The sequence below is a fragment of the Archocentrus centrarchus genome, chromosome 19 (genome assembly GCF_007364275.1).
Source record: "Archocentrus centrarchus isolate MPI-CPG fArcCen1 chromosome 19, fArcCen1, whole genome shotgun sequence".
In the NCBI taxonomy this organism is placed as follows: domain Eukaryota; kingdom Metazoa; phylum Chordata; class Actinopteri; order Cichliformes; family Cichlidae; genus Archocentrus; species Archocentrus centrarchus.
This window is the reverse complement of record NC_044364.1, coordinates 16,680,955-16,698,002: the sequence shown is the minus strand read 5'-3', so window position 1 is coordinate 16,698,002 and position 17,048 is coordinate 16,680,955. Positions and strand designations below refer to the sequence as shown.

At 40.4% G+C, this 17,048-nt stretch overlaps 1 protein-coding gene across 2 annotated transcripts; it reads left to right on the top strand.

Annotated features, from left to right (window-relative positions):
* The first annotated feature begins 327 nt into the window (after window positions 1-327).
* On the top strand, window positions 328-17,033 carry ldb3b (LIM domain binding 3b). 2 transcript variants are annotated; one of them, XM_030755250.1, is made up of 9 exons: window positions 328-653; window positions 3,638-3,789; window positions 4,230-4,305; window positions 7,873-7,895; window positions 10,208-10,405; window positions 11,468-11,491; window positions 14,914-15,080; window positions 15,241-15,277; window positions 16,859-17,033. In XM_030755250.1, exons 1-9 carry the CDS (start codon window positions 558-560, stop codon window positions 16,953-16,955), a joined length of 870 nt encoding a protein of 289 aa, XP_030611110.1. In that variant the 5' UTR covers window positions 328-557; the 3' UTR covers window positions 16,956-17,033. The 2 variants fall into 2 exon arrangements, with proteins under 2 accessions (XP_030611110.1, XP_030611111.1); XM_030755251.1 differs by lacking the exon at window positions 11,468-11,491.
* The last annotated feature ends 15 nt before the right edge of the window (window positions 17,034-17,048 follow it).

The window sequence follows — 17,048 nt, the reverse complement described above, 5'->3', positions numbered from 1 at the left end:
GGCCTTATACGGGCCAGGGCCCCTGTGTCTCTGGCTCTCTCAGCTATTCTTAGGCTGTCTGTCCCTCACCCTCAGAAACCCTACAGGCAAGAAACTCTTCTCCAACTTAATACTAATTTAAACATTAATTTTTGCAACTTTGAACTTGAGTGTTGTTGATGGTTTTTGATTCCGTGGTAAGAAGTTAGACTTTACTGTTTTCTGCAGTGGCTCAACCTGGCTCTACACTCTGTCTCTCTCTCTCTCTGTGTGTATCTGTGTGCACAAATGCATGCGTGTGTGCGTGTGTGTGTGTGTGTGTGTGTGTCCGTTTGTGTATCTCAGTGGTTCCACAGCACCTGACCCACCCACCCCAGGGTGTTTGTCCTGAGAGCTGGGAGCAGACGGTTGTGAAGCCAGGGCCAACGGAGGTGAGAGCAACCACCGAGGCACCGACCGGGACAAAAGGATAGCAGGGCTAGGACGGAGAACAAGGGCACGCTAAACAGCAAACAGGAGGGGAAACCACGCAGCCAGCAGGAGTTGCTTGCAGGAGGAGCATTGACATTTAGCCGAAGATGAGTACATACACAGTGACTCTGAATGGCCCCGCTCCATGGGGCTTCAGACTACAGGGAGGAAAAGACTTCAACATGCCCCTCACCATTTCCAGGGTAAGGACAGAGTGACCCTCACAGATTGTTGTGCAACATAAAGCGAAAGTTATAAGAAGTGTCATACTAACAAGACAGCCTGTAATCAACTGTGAAATGGGCACCATAATGAAAGCAAAACTTCTTCAAAGTAGTCAAACTGTGTGCACTGATTGGCTGGCTTGGGGCATAAAAACAAAATACACAATGCACAATACAATAAACAAAGAATTACTAAATGCACTTGAATAAAACATCTTTAAGCTTTCCCTGCATGAATAGCTTGGTAATCATTTTGTTTACTGGTTGTTAAAAAAAAAAAAAAACATTAATAAGTGCATCAGCATTTATTAATTATACGTTTAAGAGCTGTTTAAATGACCGTGGAAGCAGCAGGTTTATTATAATCCTCTTGCTTCTGAAAACTTTTATTATGTAGCCCAGATTTGATTTTTCTCCTGCTCTTACAATATTAGACCTCTAGCTTGTGTTTGTGTACGTGCATACTGTATATGTGTGTGAGCAGGTGTGGTTTGTGTATGTGTGAGCAGCAGCAAGGCTTTGGTTATGTAATATTGCTGTAAGTGGTGATGGTAGGCAGGCTTCGATGTAACCTCCACAGAGACTTCTAGAATAGACCAGCAGTGGAAAGTCAGGAATAGTTTTACTGGAGTCGAACCGCTGCTGCCCGGCTTAACTTTGCACACTTCAGCTAAGATTCATGAATTAAATTTCAATTTAAGATAAAAGGAGGGAGACCAGAGTTCAGCAGAGAAACAGGGTCCTCCTTTCTCCCTCTCTCATTCTTTGGCAGGCAGCACTGAGGGTGTATTTACAGCATTCCCTTTAAATAGCACCGAAGGAGAGGTGGATGGCTGGTTGGGAAGGGGACAGGAAAGAGTGGAGCATTGCGAGGACGCTAACGGCAGCTTGTGTTACCTTTAGTAAGCTTTCTCATAGTCAGTTTCAGTTTCCTCGTTTGGAGCTGCTCCTGCGGAGAAACAGATGGGCTGAGGGTTGATTCAGGAAATAACAGAGAAAGTAGCAATGAGGTCCATGCTTGCCTGAGTGCTACCGCTGCTCCCCTCCCACATCCAGCTCTTCATTCCTCAGTCCTGATTGATGCTCAGCTGGCAATCAGGCTCTGTTATATTGATCCAGACATCTGTTATTTCATTGTCTTCTGATCCCGGTCTTAGGCAGCCAGGGGAAGCTTTGATCTGTGTCCACAGTAACATTGTATCATTGGATTTGTTCATCCTGTGATTGTGATGGGTCCCGACAGGTTAACATAAAACACTGTAGCTTGTCATGTCAGCTCGGGGTGACATTACAGTTTGACGTAACACTGCAGAGGTTTGGATTTCTGACTTTTGCCAAGAACTAATAAAAGGAAAGAGGAATGAAGACAGTGGATTCCTTACATCTTGTTAGCCGAGCCAAAGCACCGGCCATTAAATGTGCTATTTATTTATTTTTTATCTACTGTTATTATTTATGTGCACTGATTTTAAAAGATTATTATTATGCTAGCCATAGCTGAAATTGTTTTAAAAACCTGACGTTCTCAATGTGCCACCCACAGCACTTCAGTTTATTTGCACGCTCTCTTGAGACTCAGATATTTCTAAAGGAATGAAAACATCTCTCTGCTCTCAAGTTAGTGCATGTGGAACTAACTTGAGACAGAAGCAACATCATCTCTAATATGAGTCTAACTAACTGATTTAATGCACTCTGGTGTGCAGTGTAAAACATGCAAGAAACATGTTTTCACATAAATTATTCATCATTCATTTTGAAGACTCTTATTTTGAAGGATTAGTGTGTTGAATGTAAGGAAAACATACTTGATAAATTGTCTGGGTAGTGTTGTGAGGCAGTAGAAGTATTCCTTAACATTGCAAACACACACACACACCCACACACACACACACACACACACACACACACACACACACACACACACACACACACACACAAAGATTGAAATTGAAGCACTAAAGCAAGAACGCAGGGGTTAAAAAAAAAAGCAGACATAAAAGGAGAAAGAAAAAAAGATGTGACAACAGTCTGAAAAGACACAGAACACAACAATGATAATGTGACAAAATCTTGGTAAATATTAGATTTGTAGTGAGTTTATAGTGGCTATAATTAATGTAAACAGAAAAAGAGAAGTTTTGCATGAATGTCAGTAGCAGGTGTGTGTGTGTGTGTGTGTGTGTGTGTGTGTGTGTGTGTGTGTGTGTGTGTGTGTGTGTGTGTGTGTGTGTGTGTGTGTGTGTGTGTGTTTGAGGGATGGAGTTGGGGCTCAGAGGGGTCACTCACAGTGAAGCCGCTGGCATCAAGAGCATCGCTTATTTTTAACTCTGTAACGAGTTGCCTGTAAGCCTAGACCCAATACTGTATATCCCAGACCGCTGAGCTCACTTAAACCTCCTCTCTGTGTAGTTTAACAGCTAAAATGAGGCTTTGTTGCAGAGCTAGAAGGAAGAATTCTGAGGTGAAGGTCATACATGAAGGGTAACTGAAAAAGGACAAAGAAATGTAAGGTTTCTTACACGTCAAGAAAAAATACTCATTGTCAGGAATAACAAAAATCTGTGGAATCTGGCTGCTTTTATGCCAGTGTTTTTCACTACAGTGTTTTTCACTACTCATTAGAGTCTCTTAGACTCTGGATAAAATTTGGTTATGCGCTGTCAGTTAACATAACTCATCATCAGAGCTGAAGGATTTGTTTAGTTTGCTTCATCAGCTACGACACACACAGCATAAATAACTGAGCGAAGTGAGTAACCACAGTGGAAGTAACATGTCAGCTGGACTGTTTAGTACAAACATTAGCAGGCAAACGAACAAACTGTTTGAATCTGATGGGTTTTTTAAATTTTCTTACCTACATATATTTGTACTACATGTAACTACACATGTTTCTTAGTTTGCTGAGGAATGTGTATCGGTAGCCCTAGTGTGACCTGCTCTGTTGACCCTTTCCTTAGATAACTCCGGGCAGCAAGGCAGCGGGAGGCAGCCTGGCCCAGGGTGACATCATCTCAGCTATTGATGGGGTCAGTACCGAGGGAATGACACACCTGGAGGCCCAGAACAAGATCAAGTCTGCCACCACCAGACTCAGCCTCTCAATGCAGAAGTAAAGAACCACCACACTCACACCTTAACGCCCACCCCCACAAACCTAAGTAGATGACGCAGAAGGAACTTTTGAGGTACTTGAGTTGGATTTGCCTTATCAGTGTGGGCATTTAAGGAGGAAGGCAAACTGATGACAGTGATACTTCAGAAAATCAAGTTTCCAGCTCACACTTGGGTAAACTAGCTGTGATGCCACCAAATCCTGCTTGTGTGTCCACACATTTAATGCAATTCAAGGTGCCTCAAGGTGCCTACATAAGTTCCATTTAGACTGAAGGTGAGCACAGAAAATGTTTCCCACTTGTAGTTACTGATATGAAAAACTGCCTGATTGTGCAGCTGAAACCTCCAAAAAAGAGAGAATAAGGGAAAGACATTTGAATGGAGAGAGATTTTTGACCCTGAGCAGAATAAATGTTTTTGCTGTATAATCTGCAGATCAAGACGTCCGGCTCCAGTTCCCACGGCAACTCCAAGGATGGACTCACCCATGCCAATCATCCCTCACCAGAAGGTATAAGCACAGCTACTCTGTCATTAAAAAATAGACATAAATAACAACACAAAACACACACAAACGTACTGCATATCATGGATGTTGTCTGTTAAGTTCTGTATGTTGGTCTTTTTTATATGTGTTTTGTATCCTTGTCTTATACATGTTTGTAAGAATGTAATTAACCATTTTACAATGGTGCCATCAGGCAGTGACCTGCTGCCCTCTAGTGTAAAATACTCACAGTGCAACTGCAGGAAGCACTACAGGGAGGTCAGAGGTCAGCAAAAAAAAAAAAAAAACATCAGGAAAACAAGCTGCTGACTTTAGTTTAATATAAAAGATTCATTTTCTATCTCTACATATCCATCTATCTTGACATTCTCCCATTTTTAAGGCATTACAAGAGGAACATTTTGCAGGAGAAGTTCAAAAGAAGGATCAAGAGTCTTGTGGAATCCTCCCGGACAAAAAACCCTGCAAAAGAAATCTCTTCCCAGATGCAAGATCTCCACCAGGCCAACAGGGGCAATACAATTCCCCAATAGGCCTTTACTCCCCCGAAACTCTCAGAGAAATGATTGATATGCAGGGCAAAATAGGCGAGGGATCATCAGCAGCCCGAAGAGTTTCATCGCTGGGGTAGGTTAGCACACTTTAACCACCAGTGAAGTGACACTGAGAGAAGATTTAATTAATTTGAGGGGAGTGAGCCAAAGCAACCTCACCCACTGAGTCACTCAAGGAATGAAGTCACACCTCCCTCCCTCATTTAACCAAAGATTAACAGAAAATGTACTCAGAACTTTCCATTGCTATCCCAGTGTGCATAACCTCACACACGTGGCACTATTTTGGGAGTGAGCATACAAATGTACCTGGCCTGCATCCAGGTAACAGAACAGGAGGACTGCAGGATCATTTGAGGATATTTGGAGCCTCTTTACTAAAGGTCAAGAGGCCTCAACAGCACATTCAAATGTCTCAGAACCAAAACTGACTTTTCAAGTTGACAGTGAGTAGAGTTATTATTTTAAATAAAAAAAAACAAAAAGCCGAGATGATGCTGTCATAAGTAACATCATCACTAAAGAAGTCTTTTTTTGCTGCTTCAGCCCCCCAATCTCAGTGTTTTTTAGCTTTTATCTTCTATCATCCCTCTTACCGCACACATGGGAATGCAAAGCCCAGAACAAAGGTTTAATTCCTGCTTGAAGCAGAGACTTGCTTGTAGTGCTGTTTTGTGTGTGTCTGTGATGCGGAGGTAAAGCACTGTATATAGCAAAAGCAAACTTTCCATGCAGGTGCTGAGGTGGTGAGGTTCTCCCAGCTGATTGTGTTTTCATCTTTAATTATTTAGTTTCATATAAAAAAAACAAAACAATGTCATTTATTTTGATTAATAGAAAACAATTATAAGGAGAAATTGCCCGAAATGTTTATTACCGGAAAATTAAAGTCAGTGGGTTTTTTTTGTCTTGTCAACAGCATTGCTCAACTGCATTTGACTAATTATTTTTGCTGTATTGTGCTGCTATCACTGAATTGAAGTGTAACAGTGGCCGTTGTTTGCAGCATTGTACTCTGCTTTCTAAATTTAGCAGTTTTGAGAATATAAATCTAGCGACTCAGTATAATAAAGCTGAGGGTTGGTATTGCTCTAATTAAGGAGTTTTAAGTATTGCATATATCAGGGACTATTTTCACCACCACAGATTTTGTGATCTATACAGAATTTCTGTCAGAAAGACCACTGACTCAAAATAAGCTATAGTGCCAATGGAAAATGTCATTACAATCATGTTTTTTCTTTATAGTTGACAACACATTATTGGACTACATAAGGGATTTATTCACAACAAAATAACATTCTTATATAAAATTCCTAAACAGATACCAGAACATGTCCATTTATTTCAAGACATATTTCAACATAACAAGGCTTAGGTTGGCTCCATGTTTTCTTTTCAACCTTAAATTAACTTCATATTTGAAGTTCCAATAGCTGGAGTTTGGTGGGAGTTAAATTATTGGGCGAACTCTTCTCAGAAACATGGCATGAGTTTGTGTGAAGTCTCAGTCATAGAATACTTGTCGAGTTTAATTAAGGGTGAAATGTGCTCAGCCTGTGGCATCCAGGTATCAGTCTCCCCTAATGTGTTTCCCCTCTGGTGCTGCCTTACAGTAATGGCCAATGGCAAGTCAGGTGTCAGAAAAACGTGCTCCATGCAGAGCACAGGACGATGACGGCAGCATCATGCCAGCAGCCCCACCTCACTGAGCACATGCAGACACACACACACGCACACGCACACACACTCGGACAGGACGAGCAGCTGTTGTATGCAGTTATGGAATGTTCCGCTCTGGTTACACACCATCATCCTGAATCCCCTGAAGGCCAAACCTGAGAAAGGACACCCCCGTCCATAGGGAGATGTCCCATACGTGATGTGTTTCACTTTGCCTACTGTACACTGAACACATCCATGTACTGTAGAGACAAACATTTATGTGTTGCACCATTGTGGAGGACTGGAATCGAACACATTTACACTCACAATGCAAAGCTGGCATTGATTCCTTGCATAAGATGAAGGTAGTCTCTCTCAAAGTGGAAGTTTTCAGTCTTAAAACATCACATGAGATTGGTTATGCTGCACTTATGGTACACTATGCCATGTGTATTTAAATAACTCATTAAAACTATCAGTGAGTCTGCTTTTCTCTTAATTTATTGCTCTGAAATATAAATGCAGAGCACATTTAAACTGTGACCCCCACAGTAGGTGAAAATTTAATAAAAATGCATAAGCTGTCATCTGGGATAGGCTCCAGTCGCCTCTGTGACCCTGAATTTCATAAGTGGTTAATAAGATGGATAGGTGGATGGATAGATCAAACTATTGCCATATTCTTGCCACATTAAAGATTAAGTAACACTGAAAACCATCACTTTTTTCAAAGTAATGTGTGTTATTGCACCCCCAGAGTAAGGCTGAAACATGAGGATTTAATGGAGAACACTTTCCATTTTTAGAAAGTCTCTGTTTTTTGTTGGAGCAGATTTTAACAGCCCAACAAATTTTTATAAATGAGACAGATTCTTGGTAAAAGCTGCTAAAAGTGAAACCAGCATACAAGTTGTCTTAGGCAGGGTTAAAAATGAGAAGCATCTCCAGCATCCTTCTCCATCTGTGTGTCAGCCTGTGGTCATCTGTAATATCCGCTGCTCTGACATAAGTTGATAAGGTGGTTTGTTTTGTGTTTTGTCTAGTTGTGTATATTTCTGTCTGTTCTGTGCTAAATGTGTCTGCATCCCTCCTGCCCTGTGTCATGTGACTGAAACACTTCTGCTCCTGTCAGTCACTCCTGAGATTCCAGAGGGAGCAGGGAAATATCCCAGTGATAGAAAAAAGGACTGCCATTCTGCCCAGTACATGGGATTACACGGGAGCACTGTAGTCGGATGGTTTCCTGCAACACACATAAGGCTATTGTTATCCACAAAAAAAATATCTCTAGTGATTCACTACATCCCCGAATTTTGTGTCTCTGTGTGTCCGTTCCTCTGATGTGTTTCAGGTTATCGCAAACACAGCTGCAAAGTCAGTACTGTACCTTCATTTTTCTCAGCATTTCATGTGCATGAAGTGAAGCTCAGCAGTATTAGCATTTCTAGATATGCTACTTGTAACTTTGGTGTGGAGTGCAGTTGTGTCCATCTTGGATTCATATGTAGTGTAGTTGAACTAAAGCTTCTTTTAAGTTGTTAGGCTGCACTGAGTAAAATCATCTGGTCCCCAGAAGTGGAAAGTGACAAAGTACATCTAATTACTACTGCATTACTTTACTGGATTTTAGCAAGAATCTTTTATCCATTTCAGAAGAAATGAGTGTGCTTTATCCTTCACTGCCATTTATTTTATAATGAAAATGTAACATACTTGTGAAGATTACATTGTAGCTGAGTCCAGATACCAAGGTTACTTACACATTAACACAATTTAAAGAAACCAAAATGAAACCAAACTTACTATATATATTAGTGCTAATACATCTTTATTTGTTCCATAAATAATTATTTTAGTGCAAAAATTATAATGTACTAAAGCATCTGCTTGTGTTTCCACTTCTGTTGGTCCTTATAATCAGTTTTACTGTATGTAAAATGCAGAAGCAATAGCATATGTGTGCCTTATACATCCATGTTTTGCAGTGCTGTGCATCATGTAACTGATATCTTTTGGGATGTGAGTGATGTGTTTCAGTGTGTCATTTTAAATAGGCTGGTAATGACCTGTCAGTTTGTGCTGCTGGTTGCCTTAAATATTAGCATGTTTGATTTTCGTTGGACTTGGAAGAAAAGGCTTTTTATTTTTCATTAGCATTTAGCAAGGTTCAAGTGATAATGTAAAAAAGACCTTGTGGTTTCTGTAGACATGCTGTGTCCCAGTTCCATAAATTGTAATATTAAAAATAATTCCTCAGTATTAAATACTTATCCAGTAGAACAGTGCATAGTATGCATAGTACGCATTTAATGCTGTGTTCCTTTTATCACAGAAGTTGGATATCGGACCTGGGAGTAATGGCAGATTTAAAAGTTTTACAGTTGTGCTATTGTTTACATTCACTACTGCCATCTTAATTTGTTACAGTAAGTCAGGGTTGGTGGGGCTTCTCCGACTTTCCAAGAGGGAAATCTAAATGGGCGTGCCAGTCAAAAATTATAATCATGAACTTGGAAATTCTGACTTCAACTGGAATGCACTATAAGATGTTAGCATGTTATGTATGTAGCATATGATGTTAATGGCGGTGTCTCCTTTCCAGACAATGGCAGTAGAATGCAAAGGGCTGTAGCAACTAGAGGGTATAAAAAAGTTATTACTTATTGATTATTTTTACATATACTTAGTGGTTTCAACATTAAATTGAGCCATTAGTTTGTCTCTATGTCTATGGGGATTCAAATTATATCGATAAAGCTTTGAGCTTTTGAGCTTTTAAAGTGATGCTTGTAGATAATCTTAAAGGTTGTCAATCTATTTGTAAATAAATGTGAAAATAATTAACATGGGAAATTAAAATTCGCAAAGATCAGCCACAAACTCAGGAGGCCTTGAGTTCCAATCCTGGACAAACCCCCATTTTGTTATTAACTGATTCAAAGGAAGGACAAAATGGGCAGACCAGGCATAACACCTACATATAAAAGAAATTTGAAAAAAAAATAAAAATAACAGCTGCTGTGCAAGCAGACAAAAAAATAAATAAATAAAGCAACCAGTGTTCAACCAAATTATGGGGAAAAAAGAGAGGCATGCATTAACTGTATGTAGAAGATCAATCACTCCCAGTGATGCACCTCCTGAGCCAAGAAACCATTTAAACAGTGCACCTGTCTTGAGACCTACTGTGGCTGTCACAATCAGTTTGCAAGCTCAGACTGTCCTTAATTTGAGCCTGTAGAGAATGCCACAGCTCTCTCACTAGTGTGGTTGAGTCAGGTGAGAAAATTGACAAATATAATACATTTTGTTTGCAAATCCAGGTCCACATATGGGCATCTTTCAGTTCATTTTTTTGATGTATTTTTCATGTAAATCCTCAACACCTGCTTAGAATCCCTTTATAGTATGAAGCTGGGGCACAGCTACAGTATAGAGCAGTGTGTATTTGCTCTGAGGGTCTGCACTGTAGGTGAAAACTCCCACAGCAGTATAACACCCCCACGCCGCCTTCTGCCAGTTGCATGACTACACCTTGACCTTGCCATTTCATTTCTTCTTTTCCTTCATATTCCTCTCTCCTATCCTCATGTTTTAATGTGTCATGTTTAAAACCTTCACCTCCTGCACCTGAAACCTCCCTATTTTACTCACTGACCTTTGACCCCTCCCACCTGTTCTGACAGTGTGGAGTACACCCCCAGCTTCAACCCCATTGCTTTGAAAGACTCAGCCCTGTCCACCCACAAGCCCATTGAGGTCAGGGGTCCAGGAGGAAAGGCCACTATCGTTCACGCTCAGTACAACACACCAATCAGCATGTACTCACAGGACGCCATTATGGACGCCATCGCAGGGCAATCACAGGCCAAGGGACATGACAGGTGAGCACATACAGCCGAACTAATCCCCCTTCAAATGTTTTAGACCTCCTCTGCACTGACATTTGATCAGGCCATGTGTTTAAAAATTAAAGGGTCAGTTACCCAGATGACAAAGAAAACATACTTATTCACTTAATCCTGGTAGTGTTTAGCCATGATGAGGTGATTTCACCATTTGGAGCTCTCAGCCACTGAGATTTCTACTTCTATACCATTCACTGCCAACAATGAGCTAAAGTCACACATTTTGGAATTGGTTAATTTAAAACTAAAACAATATTCTTATGTTTGGTTTCCAGCTGAAGTGGCTAAAGCACACATTCCTTCCTCTATAGCAACATTAGCTGCATGGCCTCACAGGTACCGCAGTATCTGTAATACCAAATCATAAGGTAATGTAAAAATGTTCGTATAATTACCAAAAGATGAACAGCTAGGATTGCTATACAATCCTAGAGACTGCCACATTTCTGCATGTTCTTATCCCAGCATCAGATGCTGCTGGCATTGCAGACAGTCCTCAATAAGCAGCATTTATGCTCACCATTATACTTAAGAAGGGAGGTGTGCATCAAAATGATCTCAATGTTGCGACCTGGTGCACGTGGCACAGTCAGCGCAGCCATGTTATCCAATGGTGCACAAAGGCCCATGCACTACTGGATATCATGATGGCATTTTTGCTGCACTACCTTCCACATTTTTGACTATTATGTAGTTACACACTTGTGCACTTCTGCAGACACAGCATGACTAGTTACAATTTGTAGAATGTGAGAAAATGTGTTTTTTGTAATTTGGGTGAACTGACCTTTTAAGATACTTTGCTGGAAAAGCTTCAGATAAGGTGAAGCTTCTGAGCATACATTAAGCCTACGCTGCTACAATTAGGGTGTCTATAGTAGTGTATGCCCGGGCTTTTCCTTGTTGCCTGTGTCCGTGCCAAATACTCCTCCGTTCCTTCACCCACTTTCCTCTGCTCATTCCATCAAACCAACCAACCACACCTGTGCTGTCCTCCACCCATCCCTTCCTATTCCTCCTTCCCGGTTGTGACATCAGTGAGGAGGCAGGCTCCCCCTTGGCGTAAGTACAGCAGCGCTGCTTTTCCGTCTCGCCTCTCCTCATCCATGCGTCTCCTCTCGTCTCGTGACTTCATAATAGCTTGTGCATTGTTCCATGTGTCTCATAAACTAATATACCACTGAAAAATGTCTGAAAAATCCTCCAGCATCCCTTTGGTTATCGTATATATGTTTTTACATGTTTTTCTGAAGTGTTAAACCAAAGTGTTTGATGGTCACTAGCCATGATGCTATCATGGTTATATGTGAAGAAGTACCTTTGGGTACTTTGGCCAAAGTGTGAGAGTGCAAATCATGTTTCGAGTCCTCTGAAAAAACAACCACTATCATCGCAGCCTTGGGAACCTACAGGGATTTCATCTGGTGCAGTTTGATGGCATGGGAATGTTCTGAGTACCACAGGTTTTCAAAAAACTACTCTCTGGACCCGCACTGACCCACTTTCTAACTGCTGTGTAAACATACTTCAGTATTTACTGTTATGTACTACAGCCACATAAAGTAAAACTATAGGACAACAGAAAAGAATGTGATGGATTAACACATGCTGTAATATAAAAAATGTAAGAATTAACCTCAATGTAATAAATGCCCATGATTTAATAAAAATCAACTTTAGAAAAGCTGTTAGCCTAAATAGCATTTAAATAGGATTTCAGTTGGTTTGTGGTGCAGATTTAAGCAGGTCCTTCCAATTTCAAGTCTGATACACAGCAAGACTACAGACTTAAAGAACTGCTGAAATGCAGAGAAGTATAGACATCAACAAATGCACATACAGTGCTATGATTTCTTCATTTCTTGCATATTTGTCACACATATTTTAGATTATCAAATAAATTTTAATACTAGACAAAGATAAGCCAGGTAACTACAAAATGCAATTTTTTAAATGATTTCATTTACTCATATTAAGGGGGGAAAGTTATCAAGAAGTAATTGCCCCTAAACCTAATAACTTGTTTTGCCACCCTTGGCAGCAAGAACTGCAATCAAGGCTTTGTGATAACTGCTGGCAATGAGTCTTTAACATTGCTGTGGAGGAATTTTGGCCCACTCTTCTATGTAGAATTGTTTAAGGTAATGCCACAGCATCTCAATTGTGGCATGGTGTGTTACTCTTTGAGATCTTTAAGCCTACTTCACTTTGCCAAACAGCTTCTATTTAAGTGATGTCTTGATTTAAACAGGTCTGGCAATAATCAGGCCTTGACGTGGCTAGTAAAATTGATTTCAGCTTTCCAAAATGCAATTCAGTGCTATTTTTTTTATATAATGCCAAATCAACCAAAACAGTCATATCAAGGCGCTTCATATTGTAAAGTAAAAACCATACAATAATTACAGAGAAAGCCCACAAAAACAGTCAGAACAACACCATGAGCAAGCACTTGGTGAAAGTGGAAAGGAAGATTCCTCAGAGTGTTAATGGAGGCCAGGGTAATCCCATCCAGAGTAAGTATCCGGTTAGACACCATGTTTCAAAGGCTTGTATGGCCGAGTACAATACCTTAATTTTTATCTGAATTTAGAAGCAGGAAATTAGAGGTCATCCAGGCCTTTAAGACATTCCTACAGTTTAACTAATTGATCTGTGTCATCTGGCTTCATGGATAGATAAAGTTGGGTATCATCTGCATAACAATGAAAATTGATGAAATGTTTTCTAATAATACTGCCTAAGGGAAGTGTGTATAGTGTAAATAAAATTGGTCCTAGCACAGAACCCTGTGGAACTCCATAATTAACCTTGGTGTGTGAAGAAGACTCCCCATTTACATGAACATATTGGAGTCTATTAGATAAATATGATTCGAACCACTCCAGCGCAGTACCTTTAATACCTATAGTATGCTCTAATCTCTGTATTAAAATGCTACAGTCAACATTATTGAATGCTGCAGTCCACTGTCCACGGTCCTGTTAGACAGGAGATGAGTCCACTGTCAGAGGCTGTAAGAAGATCATTGGTAACCTTCACTAATGCTGTTTCTGTACTGTGATGAATTCTGAAACCTGACTGAAACTCTTCAAATAAACCGTTCCTCTGCAGATGATCAGTTAGCTGTTTTACAACTACTCTTTCAAGAATCTTTGAGAGAAAAGGAAGGTTGGCCTATAATTAGCTAAGACAGCTGGGTCAAGTGATGGCTTTTAAAGTCTAAAGTTTTATTTGTAAAGAAATTCATGAAGTCATTACTAGTTAAATTGAAAGGAATACTCGGCTCTACAGAGCTCTGACTCTTTGTCAGCCTGGCTACAGTGCTGAAAACAAACCTGGGGTTGTTCTTATTTTCTTCAATTAATGAAGAATAGTAAGATGTCCTAGCTTTATGGAGGGCTTTTTTATAGAGCAACAAACTCTTTTTCCAGGCTAAATGAGCATCTTCTAATTTAGTGAGACACCATTCCCTCTCCAGCTTACAGGTTATCTGCTTTAAGCTGCATGTTTGTGAATTATACCACGGAGTCAGGCACTTCTGATTTGAAGCTTTCCTTTTCAGAGGAGCCACAGTATCCAAAGTCGTACGCAGTGAGGATGTAAAATTATTGACGAGATAATCGACCTCACTGGGAGCAGAGTTTAGGTAGCTGCTCTGTACTGTGTTGGCACATGGCACTGAAGAGCATAACAATGAAGGAATTAGATCCTTAAACTTAGTTACAGCACTTTCAGAAAGACTTCTACTGTAATAAAACTTATTCCCCACTGCTGTGTAATCCATTAAAGTAAATGTAAATGTTACTAAGAAATGATCAGACAGGAGGGGGCTTTCAGGGAATACTGTTAAGGCTTCACTTTCTATGTCATATGTCAGGACAAGATCCAGAGTGTGATTAAAGTGGTGGGTGGGCTCATTTACATTTGCGAGAAGCCAGTTAAATCTAATAAAAGATTAAATGCAGAGTTGAGGCTGTCGTTTTAGGCATCTATATAGATGTTAAAACACTATAATTATTTTATCTGAACTGAGCACTAAATCAAATAAAAGATCAAATCTGAGAAATCAGACAGAAACTCTGAGTAAGGACCAGGTGGACGATAGATAATAACAAATAAAACAGGTTTTTAAATTTCCCAGTTAAGGTGGACAAGACTAAGAAGATCTGAAACGTGTGGCAAATATGCAACAAAATAAGAAATCAGGGTACCTCAAGTGGGTACATACTTTTCACAGCACTGTTTGTAAGTTTGAGGCTTAATGCAATTTTACCTTTTTTTCCAACGTTGTTGTCTTAATCCATTTAATACTTTTAAGACAGAATAATCGTACATCAAAAAGCACTTAAACACAGCAGTACTGTAATCTCTTTAGGTGGCAGTGTATCATGGGCACTTAATACATGATCCAATTTCAGCTTTTAAAGCCTTAACATCCAGTGTGGACCCACTGAGGTCTAACTATACTCTTTGCCCTGCAGTGGGGTTCTGCCCATCAAGGAGCCTGTGGTAGACTGTGCATCTCCGGTGTACCAGGCAGTGATCAGGCCAGGAGAGCCCCAGGACATGTCTGACTGGGCTCGCCGCGCTGCCAACCTTCAGTCTAAGAGCTTCAGGATCCTGGCCCACATCACTGGCACTGAATACCGTCAGTACACTGACTCCACCTTATCTTCTTGCCCTTTCATCCTTTGTGGTTTCATACTCTCTCCCTGAATGTGCCCGATACTCCTCTGCTAATCCTCAGTTAGTTATCATCTCATTGATGAGCTCTTACTAAATCCTCTTGTTCATCTCTGTCCATGCAGTGCAAGACCCGGATGAGGAAGCCCTGCAGAAGTCGAGGTAAGGGTGTTCTTTTAAGGAGGAGTTACCAGGCTACGGACAGTTGGAGACATTAGAGTGGCATCTTTGGTTCAGGAGAAAAAAAAAAATGGAAAAATTACAGAAACAGACCTGGGTCACCATGTCTTGAAGGAAAAGGCAGAAAACTATTGAAGTGAATACTTTCAACTTTAATTCAAGCAGTTTAACAAAACAATTGCATTAACTGTTTAGGAATTATAGGCATTTTTATCCATACCCTCACATTTTCAGATGCTCTAAAGAAATTCAACAAACCAACATAATTTTTAATATAAGTATTGTTTATAATCCTTTGCACTCAATGACTGCCTGAAGTCTAGAACCCATGGACATCATGAAATGCTTTACTGCAGCCACCTTCAGTTACTTCTTTTCTGTGGGCCTCTCTGCACTTAGTTTTATATCTAATAACTGAAAAGCATGCTCTATTGGGTTGAGATTAGGTGACTGACTTAGCCACTGAAGAATATCCCATTTTTTTTATCTTGAGAAACACTTGGGTTGGTTTTGCTTTGGGTCATTGAAGCATTTGGTTGAATGTGAGCAAAGAGTACACTTCAGAATTCATCCTACTACTTCTATCAGCATTCACATCAACAATAAACACTACTGACCCAGTTCGATTGGCAGTCATACATGCCCATGCTTCAGTAAGGTGGTATGCTTTGGATCATGGGTTGTTCCTTTGCTTCTCTCCTTCTCCATACTTGTCTCCTCCCATCATTCTAGTACAAGTGAATCTTGTACTTCTTGAGAATGTCCCTGACTTGATTAGATGTTGTGAAGTTGCTTTTCAACAACTTCCAAGGAAAGAATTTATAATCATCGCTTTAGTTCAATAAGGAGAGATCATTTGGAAGAATCGAACATTATTTTTTGAGATACAGAATTCTGATGATCCTCATAGAAGAATGAAATCCCAGCAGTAATAGGAATTAGGACATCCCAGAGTCTTCACGGTGGTGGTAGGGAAGATGAGGAAGGAGCTCTGAGTGACCAGGGTGAGGCAGAGATGGAGAAGAGGTGAGTTGCACGAATGAGAGTCTGAAGGGCAGAGTGATTAAAGTATGCAGAGTGGAGGCTGAGACAAGGCGAGCAAGAAGGTGATTGGATTAGAGCAATGATATCAGCATTGAGTTTGACAGCGTGGGAAAGTGGAAGTGATGTTAAGAATAGACTAACAGCCAAACACCAAGGAAAGCAGGCAGATGAGTGATCTTCCTTATTAAATTTATGCATAAGCTTCATTTGTCTTCTTTGGTCTTTAGGGCCTTTTGGTGTTGCCAGTGCATTCATTCGTTTAAAAAAAAGTTCCAGATTGTTGATTTTTCAGCCTAATGATGCCGAGAGTTCCAAGTTCAAACCTTGGAATCAACTCCAGATCTTCTAAAAAGTGGTGTACAATGTATAAAAATGGGTGTTTCTCATAAAGTCCACTGTGGTGGTGTATAGCTGCAAAATTGTGTCACTGTCCAAATATGTGTGGCCCTAACTGTGTTCCCTTAAAACTTTTTAAAAATTTTTTGCATACATGTCATGTTCTGTCTTCCCCACCATCAGAGAGAAGTTTGAGTCAGAGGTCAAAGGGCCCCGCTTTGCCAAGCTGAAGAACTGGCACCACGGACTGTCTGCACAGATCCTCAATGTCCAGGAATAAAGTGGAGAGAACAAAGGGGGAGAGAGAGAACGTGTAAAGGACAACATGGACAAAAGGAGGAAAAAGAGATAAATTATGGAGAGAGATAAGGAG